General features: G+C 47.4%; 1 protein-coding gene and 1 non-coding gene across 2 annotated transcripts; one reads left to right on the top strand and one right to left on the bottom strand.

The window, feature by feature from the left end:
• Nucleotides 1-3,407: 3,407 nt before the first annotated feature.
• Nucleotides 3,408-3,480, bottom strand: TRNAW-CCA (transfer RNA tryptophan (anticodon CCA)). Its single transcript has one exon. It is a non-coding gene; the product is annotated as a tRNA-Trp (tRNA).
• Nucleotides 3,481-10,905: 7,425 nt separating this feature from the next.
• On the top strand, nt 10,906-12,584 carry GPR27 (G protein-coupled receptor 27). The gene has a single exon (XM_065933283.1). The coding sequence runs from the start codon at nt 11,296-11,298 to the stop codon at nt 12,445-12,447; it is 1,152 nt and encodes a 383-aa protein (XP_065789355.1). The 5' UTR covers nt 10,906-11,295; the 3' UTR covers nt 12,448-12,584.
• Nucleotides 12,585-12,923: the final 339 nt, after the last annotated feature.

The raw sequence follows: 12,923 nt of genomic DNA, 5'->3' as shown, positions 1-12,923 counted from the left end.
GAAGATGCTCAACATCATGAGTCATTATTTTCAACTGAAGAGGATTCTATTGCCAGCCAAATTAGCAATCAAGTATGAAGGTTAAAGAATTGCATTTTCAGATAGGTAAAATCTTACTGAGATATATAAATCACTTAAAAAGAAATGAAAAAAGAAAGAGAGAACAAGAAAAAGATCTGGGCTGTGGGTAACAGGTGCTCTGACATAGGTAAGTAGGGAAGGCAGGAAGGTAGGGAGGAGACAAACATGATGCTCTAAGGAAATGCCAGGGCCACAGCTGCTCAGATCAGATCGAAGAGAATGTCTCCAGAGACAAAATCACAGCCACCTGGATGGGTTTGGCTGTAGTGAATGAAACTGGATGGTTCTGTCAAAAAGTTTGAGGTCAAATGGGTCCATGCACATATTACTTTAAGGGGGAAAAAAAACTACAATCGTTAGCTCTAAGGGGGAAAAAAAAAGTTGTACAATTAACATAATGTAGTTACCGATGTATGATTCAGCTGTGAAATACACTACATGGGGTGGGAACAACTCCACACCTCACTGATGCCAAGCTGACTCTGACTCACTTGTATTCATTAGAGTTCTATGCCTGTTGGGAGAGTGGCAGAAAGGTGGAGGCAAGGGGGTCAGAAATGTAGCTGTTAAATCACAATGTCTGTGACACTGAAATCAGATCTTCTTAATATCATATCGAAGTCTAAGGAGAAATGTGCCAAAGTATACTTTTTATGTGGCTTGTTTCACCATCAAAATCTGACTGCCTTGTCTCTAAGGTAAGCCCACCTTTTATTTTGGTAGATATTCTCCTTAACAATGGTAATAATTCTGGCTAGTAAAAGATTCTATACTTCATCCAGATCAAAACACAGTGCAAAGCTTGGGGCTGGGGGAGGAAGAATTTATACATGTGTAAATGTATACATGTAGAGAGGGTGAGTTAAACTTTCATTTTTCATTATAAGAAAGTTATTGACAACTAGTAAAGTAGAAAATCAAGAAAGAGTAGGTACATCCCTAAAGGTGTGTTTTATGGGCTTCTGTCCCACTGCTTAGAGAATTTTATAAGAATGTACTCCAAAAATCTATACCTTAAAAATTATAGTCTCTATAATTATCTAAAATAAAAATAACAATAATGAATACACTATCAGTTTTCATTCCAATTCCAAAGAAACTGTCAGTCGCTCCGTCGTGTCTGACTCTCTGTGACCCCATGAACTGTAGCCCGTACATGGAATTCTCCAGGCAAGAATACTGGAGTGGGCTGCCATTTCCTGCTCTAGGGGATCTTCCAGATCCAGGGACTGAATGCAGGTCTCCTGCATGGCAGGCAGATTCTTTACCATCTGAGCCACCAGGGAAGATAATCCCAAAGAAGGGCAATGCCAAAGAATGTTCAAACTACCATACAATTGCACTCATTTCCCATGCTAGCAAGGTAACGCTCAAAATCCTTCAAGCTAGACTTCAACAGTACATGAATCAAGAACTTTCAGATGTACAAGCTGGGTTTAGAAAGGGCAGATGAACCAGCGATCAAATTGCCAACATCCGATGGATCACAGAGAAAGCAAGGGAATTCCAGAAAAACACCTACTTCTGCTTCACTGACTATGCTAAAGTCTCTGACTGTGTGGATCACAACAAACTGGAAAATTCTTAAAGAGATGGGAATACCAGATCACTTTACCTGCCTCCTTAGAAATCTGCATGCAGGTCAAGAACAACACTTAGAACTGGACATGGAACAACAGACTGTTCCAAATTGGGAAAGGAGTATGTCAAGGCTGTATATTGTCACTCTGCTTATTTAACTTATATGCAGAGTACACCATGTGAAATGCCAGGGTGGATGATTCACAAGATGGAACCAAGATTGCTGAAAGAAATATCAACAACCTCAGATATGCAGATGACACCATCCTAATGGCAGAAGAGGAACTAAAGAGCCTCTTGATGAACATGAAAGAGGAGATTGAAAAAGCTGGCTTAAAACACAACATTCAAAAAACTAAGATTATGGTATCCAGTCCCATCACTTCATGGCAAATAGATGGGGAAACAATGGAAACTGGCAGATTTTGGGCTCTAAAATCACTGCAGATGGTGAGTGCAGCCATGAAATTTAAAAAGACATTTGCTCTTTGGAAGAAAAGCTATGAAAAACCTAGACAGCATATTAAAAGGCAGAGACACCACTTTGCCGACAAAGGTCTGTATAGTCAAAGCTACAGTTTTTCCAGTAGTCATGTACAGATGTGAGAGCTGGACCATAAAAAAGGCTGAGCACCGAAAGAATTGATGCCTTTGATCTCCAGTGCTTGAGAAGAGGACTCTTGAGAGTCCCTTGGACTGCAAGATCAAATCAGTCAATCCTGAATATTCACTGGAAGGACTGATGCTGAAGCTGAAACTCCAATTCTTTGACCACCTGATGGAAGAGCTGCCTCATTGAAAAAGACCCTGATGCTAGGAAAAATTGAGAGCAGGAGAAAAAGGCAACAGAGAATGAGATGGTTGGATGGCATCACCGATTCAATGGACATGAGTTTGAGCAAACTCCAGGAAATGGTGAAGGAAAGGGAAGCCTGACATGCTGCAGTCCATGGGGTCACAAAGAATTGGGACATGACTTAGCTACTGAACAACAATAATTTGATTTTTGAGTAAATGAGGGGGGAGAGGATTGTAGAAGTAGTAGCTCTGATATGTACTATTCATGAGTCCATACACAGGAAGAGGACATTTAAGGAATGGGTTTGATTCTATCATCTTTGTCCTGATGATGCAGTCCACCTTCTGAAAAGCAAACTTTAGGATCACAACACGATTTAACCACTAGAGGGAGTTGAAGTGGCTATTAAATAATGGATAAGAGAAGAGCCACATAAATAAGCTTTTCTCTCACTTGGAGCCATGATTGTAACTCCTTGAAAAAAATTTTCTGATATTAAAGGAATATCAAAAATGAAATTTTAAGTGGTGACAAATATAGATTTTTGCTTCTTTCATTTTCAAGCAATTAAAATATCGCCTATAGCATATGGTGGTGTTCAGTGGCTCAGTCGTGTCTGACTCTTTGAGGCCCCACGGACAGCAGCATGCCAGGCTTCCCTGTCCTTCACTGTCTCCCAGAGTTTGTTCAAATTCATAGCAGAATGGTTTCTCAATTCTGTACCAAATAATACAACCTCCAGTTTAGTATTTATTTACAAGGTATTGATAGGTTTTTCCCTCATACATTAGTCAATGCAGCTCTGTATGGGTGAAGTGAAGTGAAGTCGCTCAGTCGTGTCCGACTCTTTGTGACCCCGTGGATTGTAGCCTACCAGGCTCCTCCGTCCATGGGATTCTCCAGGCAAGAATACTGGAGTGGGTTGCCATTTCCTTCTCCAGGGGATCTTCCTGACCCAGGGATCGAACCCGGGTCTCCTGCATTGGAGGCAGACACTTTAACCTCTGAGCCACCAGGGAAGCCCTTACTAACAATTCAGGTCAGATAGATCCGATTTTAACCATACTTTACCACTACAGACTATATAATTAACTTCGCTAATTAACATCAGACTCAAGGTTCCTCATCTGTAAAATGGGGGTACAGAGTTTTATAGAAGTAAATGGGACAGTATATGCAAAATGCCTCTACCCACTCCAGTATTCTGGCCAGCAGAAATCCATGGACAGTACAGTTCATGGGGTCGCAAACAGTCAGACATGACTGAGCGACTTTCACTTTCACTTTGGCGCACTACTGAATCTAAAAGACAACAGCAGCTTTCCCAATGGGGAGATACGACACCGTAAAGCTACTGACTAAATAAGAATTTCTTAATCCCTCTTCTCATTTCAGCAGCAAAATGTGTAACACTGAAGCAAGCCAAAGACACAACCCTTGTACACATAACCACATGGCGAGACACTCTGATTTCTGAGGCCAAACCCAGGAAAGGGCCCAAGAATTCATACCATAAAGCCTTGCATTCACTTAGAATGCAAGTCCAGACCTGCGGCACCCTTTTAACAAGGATACGAAAGTGACCTGACTTTAATATGAAATGTTTTTCAGATTTATGTATTTTCTTAGGATATTCAGTTATACAAACATCACTACTACCTAAGTTTAGAACAATTTCATCACCCCCAAAACAAATGCTCCAATACTCATTAGCAGTTACTCTTGAAAGGCCTCTACCTCAAGTCCATGACAACTACAGATCTGCTTTCTGTCTCCGTAGATTTGCCTACTCTGGTCACTTTATGTAAGTGGAATTGTACAATATGTGATCTTTTGTGTGTGACTTCTTCCACTTAGCCTAATGATTTCAAGGTTCATTCATGTTGCAGTATATGTCAGTACTTGATGCCTTTTTTAGAGTGACGAACACTCCAATATATGGAGAATTCACCTTTTGTTATCCGTCCATTCACTGACGGACAACTGGATTGCTTCCCCACCTTGGCTAGCATGAAAAATGCTGCTATAAACATCTGTGTACAATTTTTCAGCAGACACATTGCTATTTCTCTTGGGTATATACCCAGGAGTGGAATTACTCGGTCATATGTAACTCTATGTTTAACTTATGAGAAACGTCCAAACTATTTTCCAAAACAGCTGCATCATTTTATATTTCTGCACCAGTACTGCATGAGGGTTCCAATTTCTCCACATCATCATCAACACTTGTTATTCCCTGTCTTTTTGATAACAGCCATTAGGTGTGAAATGGTATTTTACTATGGTTCTGATTAGCATTTTTCTAATGATTAAAGACGGTAAGCACCTTTCCATGTATTTATTGGTCATTTGCATGTCTTTTTAAAGAACTGCCTATTCAAATCCTCTGCCCAATTTTAAACTGAACTGTTTGGCTTTTTATCATTGATTTATGGGCATTCTTTACATATTCTAGATACAATTCCCTTATCAGACATATAACTTGACAATATCTTCCCCCATTCTGTCTTTTCACTTCCTTGAAGGAGTCATTTGAAATACAAACTTTCAAAATGTAACAAAATCCAGATTATCTATTCTTTCTTTTTGCTTATCCTATTACCTAAAGTTGTGAAAATTTACTCTTAGGTTTTCTTCTAAGTTTTATAGCTCTTACATTTATGTCTATGGTTCGTTTTGAGTTAACTTTTGTATACAGTGAGAGGTAAGGGTCCAACCTTATCTGAGGGCTTCCCGATGGCTCAGACAGTAAAGAATCCACCCACAATGCAGGAACCCAGGGTTCTATCCCTGGGTGGGGAAGATCTCCTGGAGAAGGGGACGGCAACCCACTCCAGTATACTTGCCTGGAGAATTTCATGGACAGAGGGGCCTGGCGGGCTACAAGTTCAAGGGGTCACAAAGAGTTGGACATGACTGAGCAACTAACACACACACACACACACACACACACACACACACAAGGGTCTAACATCATTCTTTGCATGTGACAAAAAATGTCAAAAGAGCTTTCATTAAAATATATTTTGCTTATTAGAAGTGTGACAATATGCCATGCATATACACATAAATGACATCTTCAGTCATTCATTTAGCAAACATATGCAGGCAAGGACAGTATTTTGAGAGATGATCTGATAATTTTTCTTCCTCTCTTTTTTCCTATCCTTCCTCTCACTGAAGCACATACCGGGATCCAGGGCTTCCCTGCCAAGGAGAGGTTTACAGAAGGCAATTTCCTGACTTTTGCTTTCCCAAACACCTAAATTCTGGGGCCACCAATTCCCAGGAGAACCGATCAATGATACTGCCCAGAAAAACAAGAAGGAACAGTACTCTCCAGGGCTGGAGTAGACAGGCAGACCCCAGAGATGAAGGCAGAAGGGAGGCACTGGCAGAGGGCACATTTGTATGAGGTTTCCCACATGCAGTGCTGAGAGGCAACTAACACAATACTACTCCAGATTCTCATACCCCAAACCTGACATGAGGCAGTTAAGAGCCACCAAACCAAAATGGCTTATACGGACAGAAACAAAGTGATGAAACATCACTTTCTTCCCACACATATCCACACACTACTCTGAATGACTGTGTGCTGGGCAATCTGGGTGCCAGCCTGGAATTACAGCACATCCTGAGGAAGTATAGGTCCTTGATGAAACCCCAGAAGCAGCAAGGTTCCATTCTTTTCCTTCACCATCAAGGCAAAATGGTAACTCAGTCAAAAATTAAGTTTCTATGAAGCAGATGCATTTCTGGCACCCTTGATTTTATGGACTGACATTCACACCTGCCACCCAAATATCAAGATATATATACAGCACCCTCCTAAGCTAGGTTGAGGTGGAGAATAGAAATGTCAGTCAAGCCATGGTTAGCCAAGGCATTAAGAGTAAATAAGGTCTCCCAGGTGATGCAGTGGTAAAGAATTCACCTGCTCCTTCAGGAGACATAGGAGACATGGGTTCTATCCTAGTCGGGAATATCCTCTAGAGGAGGAAATGGCAACCCACTCCAGTATTCTTGCCTGGAACATTCCATGGACAGAGGAGCCTGGCGGGCTACAGTCCATCGGGTTGCAGAGAGTCAGATATGACAGAGTACACATGCACACACGAGCAAAAAATGTATTTACCACTTATTACACACCACCCTGGGTGAACACCTCATGTTACACTCTTTTGGTAAATGGATTGAATGTAATGGAATCGTCCCTTAAAAAGGCCTTTGAGGTTCAAAGGAGGTAATGGACTTGGCTAAGGACGTTGTTGTTGTTTAGTCTGTAAGTTGTGTCCAGCTCTTTTGTGACCCCATGGAGCCCACCAAGCTCCTCTGTCCATGGGGTTTCCCAGGTGAGAATACCGGAATGGATTGCCATTTCCTCCTCCAGGGGATCTTTCCAACCCAGGGAAAGAACCTGCATCTCCTGCATGGCAAGTGGATTCTTTACCACTGAACGACCACAGAGGCCACTGCAGGCAGATTCTTTACCATCTAAGCCACCAGGGAAGCCCCTAAGGATACATGCTACTAATCAGTGGGATTTGGATATGAACTAAGGTATACTTAACTCCAAGTTCGTTTTCAGTCTTGAAGTCAGAACTGACTCCCGTGAAGAGCCCAAACTGATGGCTATCCTCTGATAACTCAATACCAATTGGGCACAGACTTCGGTTCATGTTTTCTAAGAGTTGGGATGCAATTAAGTCAAACCAACCTTCTCTAACTTGATGTTCAGTGCGCCCGTCAGATGACTAGAAGCCAGAAGCCTGAGGCTGGACAGGAGATGTCAGCCAAACAGTCTCCCATGATTATGGGAACTGTGCCCTTGACTGAATCTGTCAAGGCCTGTCAACCAGTTTTCCAAACAGCAGATTTCCATCACCACACACAACATCTACCTGTGCAGCAAAGAAGTAACAGAGCTAATTTGGGGTGGAAATCTCAACTTTTCCATGTATGGACAAAGGAAAAAGAATGTTATAAGCAAAATTTTTCTTATAGTGAAAAATCCCACATAGCTACTATGCTTTGAGATGCTGGCATTCAATTCAACTTGGTACCTGAGAAACTATTTTAAATTCTTGTTCCTAGAAACAATAAAAGGAAAGTAGTTGATTCCAGCAATAAAATGTTAATAGTTCTTCCTTAAGTATTAATCTCCCGAACAAATGGTGACAATGAAAAAAGCAGGCATATAAATGCTTTGAGAGTCACGATTTTTATATTTTCTACTGCTGCTTCTGCTATTTGAAGCTGGGTAGATGACTAAACCAAATCCCAAAGAGAAGTACATTAAGTCACAGAGAGAAGTATGAAACACCAGAGAAATCTAAATTATAGGGATCTAATGTCTTTTCTTTCGGGTCCATTTCTGAAGAACAAATCTCTCAGCACTCAGGATTATACAAACACTTGATTTTCATTTTCTCATATACACATTACACCTCATAGGTGAGGACCCTCAGAAATCATTTGGTCCAATTTCTGTTTTTATAAATGGGAACATTTGCGATTCCAAGAGGTTTAGTGAAATGTCATGTGCTCATTGCATGTGAAGATTTCATCGAAGTGGGAAGGGTACTAACTGAGGAGCAAGAATACCTGGATTGTACTGCCCACTAAGTCATGTATGAGTTTACACAATCCAAATGCTGTATTAGATGGTTTTGAAATCTCTCCCCTCTTTGAAGGGGCTTTAGTTCTGTGTCTATGAACACTGGGCTTCCCTGGTCGCTCAGCAGTAAAGCATCTGCCTGCAATGCAGGGGACCCAGGTTTGAACCCTGGGTTGGGAAGATCCCCTGGAGAAGGAAATGGCACCCCACTCCAGTATTCTTGCCTGGAGAATTCCATGAACAGAAGAGCCTAGCGGGCTAAAGTCCATAGAGTTGCAAACAGTCAGACAATACTAAAGCGACTAAGCAAGCACGCACACCTGCACATGAGTATCAGTAGGTTGCTTGTTTTTAGCAAGTTAATAACTTTCTCTGCCATTATGATAAAGGGGCAGTACATATGGTGGTTATGAGCATGGGCTCTAGTGTCAAACATTCTCTCTTCCAATCCCAGGTCTTACTCTTACTTTTGGTGAAAGCCTGAACAAGCTATTTACCCACTCCGTCTCATCTACAATACGGTAACCATAGTAGTATCTACCACAAATGGCCCTTATCATAACTATACGAGATAACACACATCAAATATTCAGCATACTGCATAGCACACAGCATGTGTTCAGTAAACACAGGCTGCCCTTAACACTGTCATAAAGGAACCGGAGTTGGTGACTTTGTGTGCGTTAAAAGAAGGCATCCCTTCCTCTGGGCAGATGCAGCCCGAGTGCAAAGGTCCACGTCAAGGCTGGATCTCATTCTCTGCGGCTATGTGTCTGGCTCAAAAAATTAAAGAACAAGATCATTCCGCAGTATCCTATGCTGATAGTGATAACCACTGACTTGCTTGTCATCATATAAGCCTTCTAGAAAACTCTTCAGAGGGGGCCCACTTAGACGAAAGGAACACATTTGGTCTTCTTTGCTTTTGCATCCTTCTGCCCGGAATGCTGAGGGAATGGCTGGGGTGTCAACAGCCTATTGATCACGAGGAAAGGGTTAAAAGGTTTTCAGAGGCTTAGTCCTTCAGCCAGTAATTCAATGTCAGCAGCAGCCACTGACCTCCACACTTCTTGTTTCATAAGGAAAATTAACTCCTGTACATTTTTTAGCTACTATTATCAAAATGCAATTCCTAGCCAAAATACCATAAAAATCTACTTCTATTGTCTATAAACAAATCAAATATTTGTAGACCTGCCTGGTCAGCCACGTGCCCCTGGGCACATAGGGACCCTAAGTCATGCCCTCATTGGCCATCACTTAGATTTTTACAAAAGGTCAAAGGCCCTCAAGGTGCTTGCTATTCCAAGTGTGGTCTGTAGATCAGAAGCATTAGTGTTGCCTAGGAAATTATCAGAAAGGCAGCATCTTCGCCCCATCCAGACCTCCTGAATCACACAGTATCCCCGGTGATTTCTGTGCTCACTGAAGTCTAAGGATCTGGACTAGACCTACTGACTCTGCTCAGTCATTCTTCCTAAAAACGACTGCCAAAATCATCCTCCTGGTGCACATCGGTAGTTTTCTTATCATGCCGCTTTCCTCAAAAACCTCCAAGGGTTCCTGACTGCCTACAGACTCAAGTTTAGACTCTTTAGCCTGACAAGGCTTTCTTTGATCTTGTATCATCCTGGAAATGCCAAGGTGCCAGCCATGCCAATAAATCATATTCCGCATAAAAGCAAAAAACAAAACAAAACAAAACAAACAAACAAAAAGCCCATGAGTATACCTAAGAAAGAACCTATGTCTTAATTCTGGCTCCTCCATCCCAGGCATTGGGGATACTGAGTTACAAAAAAATCAGACACAGTCCCTTGTCTTCTGGAAGCTTAGGAATTAGGTGAAACATTAATGACAAATATTAAGTACTAAGAAGGAAATGAATGGGCAGTGGTACAGGGTAAGCTAGCCTGGACAGAAGAATGGCCCAGAGGTTGGGGAACCTGTTGAGGGGCTGGCCCAGGCAGAGGGAAGAGCCTCTACAAGGATGGGAGTGAATCTGGTGCAGCTGAGGACAGGAACAGGCTGCCTTTCAGGCTAACCCAGAAAACTCATATCCTGGGAGGAAGGCGGCGTGAGATTAACCTTCCAAATCACTTAAGGGAAAATGCTGAATTTCTTATCTCTAGCAGAAGTCTTCACTGGGACCATGAATGAGACAGAGAGCAGGGTAGCCTTCAGAGTCGCTCAGTCCAGCCCTGGACATCAGGTTGAGTAAAATCTGAATCTCAGCTCTACCACTTACCAGCTTTCAACTCCCTTGACCTCCAAGCCCCTGCTTCCTCAGATAGAAAGTGGGTTTAAGAATAGAACCAACTTTGTCGTTACTGTGAACACGGAGGGAGCTAATGCTGGTTAAGCTCCCCAGAACACGGGCACCCACACCAGTGCTGACCTGAATACTAGAGGTTACAGTGCTGCGGTGATGATGATGGTGGTGACTATTAATCACCAGTAGCTTGCGGGTAGAGAGTTCATCCCAGATCCTCCTGTCCACCGCCCCCGCCCCAATCCACGAAGCCTCCCGACCTTAGCATCTCAGGCAAGCTCCCCCCACCACCCCGCGCACGGCCACCGTGACCCCAGGGCGGGCGCCGGGCGCCGCCGCCGGACCCCATTACCTGGGGCCAAACGCGACCTGTCGCCACCTCGCGTCCTGGGCCCTGCCTCCCTCCCGGCCGCCTCCCGGCCCCGCAGCTGCGGCGGCGGCGCCCCCAGCCCAGCCCGGCCCGGGCGGCGCAGGATGCCTCGGCGGGGCTGGCGGCGGCGGCGGCCACGCGGCGCGCTCCGGCGGAGGGGAGGGGGCTCCGCGGCGGCGGCGGCAGCGGCAGCGGCGGCGGCGGCGGCGGGGCGCAGAGCCCAGAGGCGCGGCGGCGGCGGCGGCAGCGGAGGAAGAGGAGGAGGAGGAGAAGGATGCAGGGGGCTGCGGGCGGCGGCGCGGCCCGGTCCGCAGTGAAGCCCGCGGCGCCCGAGGCGCAGGGAGTGGCCGTCGCCTCCTGCGCGCACCATTCCTGAGATGGCGGCGGCGCGGCGGCAGCTCGGGGAGCCGAGGAGGGGTCAGCCGGGCGGGGGCTGAGCCCCGCCGGCCCGGGAGCTCGCCGGGGACCCTCGCAGGTGGCCGAGCCCCGGTCGGCAGGCAGGCCTGCAGAGCGGAGAGGCCGGGGGCGGCCCCGGAGCGGAGCGCGGCGCCCGGCCCGGGGAGGCCGCGATGGCGAACGCAAGCGAACCGGGCAGCGGCGGCGGCGGCGGCGGCGGCGGCGGCGGGGAGGCGGCCGCCCTGGGCCTCAAGCTGGCCACGCTCAGCCTGCTGCTGTGCGTGAGCCTGGCGGGTAACGTGCTGTTCGCGCTGCTCATCGTTCGGGAGCGCAGCCTGCACCGCGCCCCGTACTACCTGCTGCTCGACCTGTGCCTGGCCGACGGGCTGCGCGCGCTCGCCTGCCTCCCGGCCGTCATGCTGGCGGCGCGGCGGGCCGCGGCCGCCGCGGGGGCGCCGCCGGGCGCGCTGGGCTGCAAGCTGCTCGCCTTCCTGGCCGCGCTCTTCTGCTTCCACGCCGCCTTCCTGCTGCTCGGCGTGGGCGTCACCCGCTACCTGGCCATCGCGCACCACCGCTTCTACGCCGAACGCCTGGCCGGCTGGCCGTGCGCCGCCATGCTGGTGTGCGCCGCCTGGGCGCTGGCGCTGGCCGCGGCCTTCCCGCCCGTGCTGGACGGCGGCGGCGGCGGCGACGACGAGGACGCGCCGTGCGCCCTGGAGCAGCGGCCCGACGGCGCCCCGGGCGCGCTGGGCTTCCTGCTGCTGCTGGCCGTGGTGGTGGGCGCCACGCACCTCGTCTACCTCCGCCTGCTCTTCTTCATCCACGACCGCCGCAAGATGCGGCCCGCGCGCCTCGTGCCCGCCGTCAGCCACGACTGGACCTTCCACGGCCCCGGCGCCACCGGCCAGGCGGCCGCCAACTGGACGGCCGGCTTCGGCCGCGGGCCCACGCCGCCGGCCCTCGTGGGCATCCGGCCGGCCGGGCCGGGTCGTGGCGCGCGCCGCCTCCTCGTGCTCGAGGAGTTCAAGACGGAGAAGAGGCTGTGCAAGATGTTCTACGCCGTCACGCTGCTCTTCCTGCTGCTCTGGGGGCCCTACGTCGTGGCCAGCTACCTGCGGGTCCTGGTGCGGCCCGGCGCCGTCCCCCAGGCCTACCTGACGGCCTCCGTGTGGCTGACCTTCGCGCAGGCCGGCATCAACCCCGTCGTGTGCTTCCTCTTCAACAGGGAGCTCAGGGACTGCTTCCGCGCCCAGTTCCCCTGCTGCCAGAGCCCGCAGGCCACCCAGGCCACCCTCCCCTGCGACTTGAAAGGCATCGGTTTATAAGTGGCCCTCCCGCCACCTGCACCCCAGCCCGGCCTCTCTCTTTGGCTTGGATGGCGACGTCTCTTCTGCCCTTCGGCCCCCTTTTTAATTTTCTATGCTGCCTTCAAAACGACTCTCGAAGTGCATCATCACTTGGATTGTACAGACTCCAATTGTTCAGGGGTAGGGTTTCAAAGTCCCAGCCCCACCCCAGCTCCTGCGATTGTCCTTCTAAATATATTTTCATCCTGACATGGATGTAGGTCCTGGAGTCTTTGTACCTGTACTGATGTCTTTTATTCCATGTGTTACTCTCTCTTTTTTTTTTTTTTTAATAAAGGCTAATTTTCTTCATGCAACCTTTCCTAAAGACCATGGCCAGTTTTCTACAGAAGCTATTTTTGACAACCTCAAGTGGTATTACATTTTGCAGTGAAGTAGAGGAACCCAGAGGGGCTTCACCAGTTCGATTTCTTGAGGGTCTTCTGTTGGAAGCA

Source organism: Muntiacus reevesi, chromosome 4 (assembly GCF_963930625.1).
Source record: "Muntiacus reevesi chromosome 4, mMunRee1.1, whole genome shotgun sequence".
NCBI classification, from domain to species: domain Eukaryota; kingdom Metazoa; phylum Chordata; class Mammalia; order Artiodactyla; family Cervidae; genus Muntiacus; species Muntiacus reevesi.
Note: the sequence above shows the minus strand (reverse complement) of the source record. Positions and strands in the feature narration are given on the sequence as shown.

Coding starts and splice junctions, on each gene's coding strand:
- GPR27 (XM_065933283.1), top strand. CDS start 11,296: ATGGCGAACGCAAGCGAACCGGGCAGCGGCGGCGGCGGCGGCGGCGGC.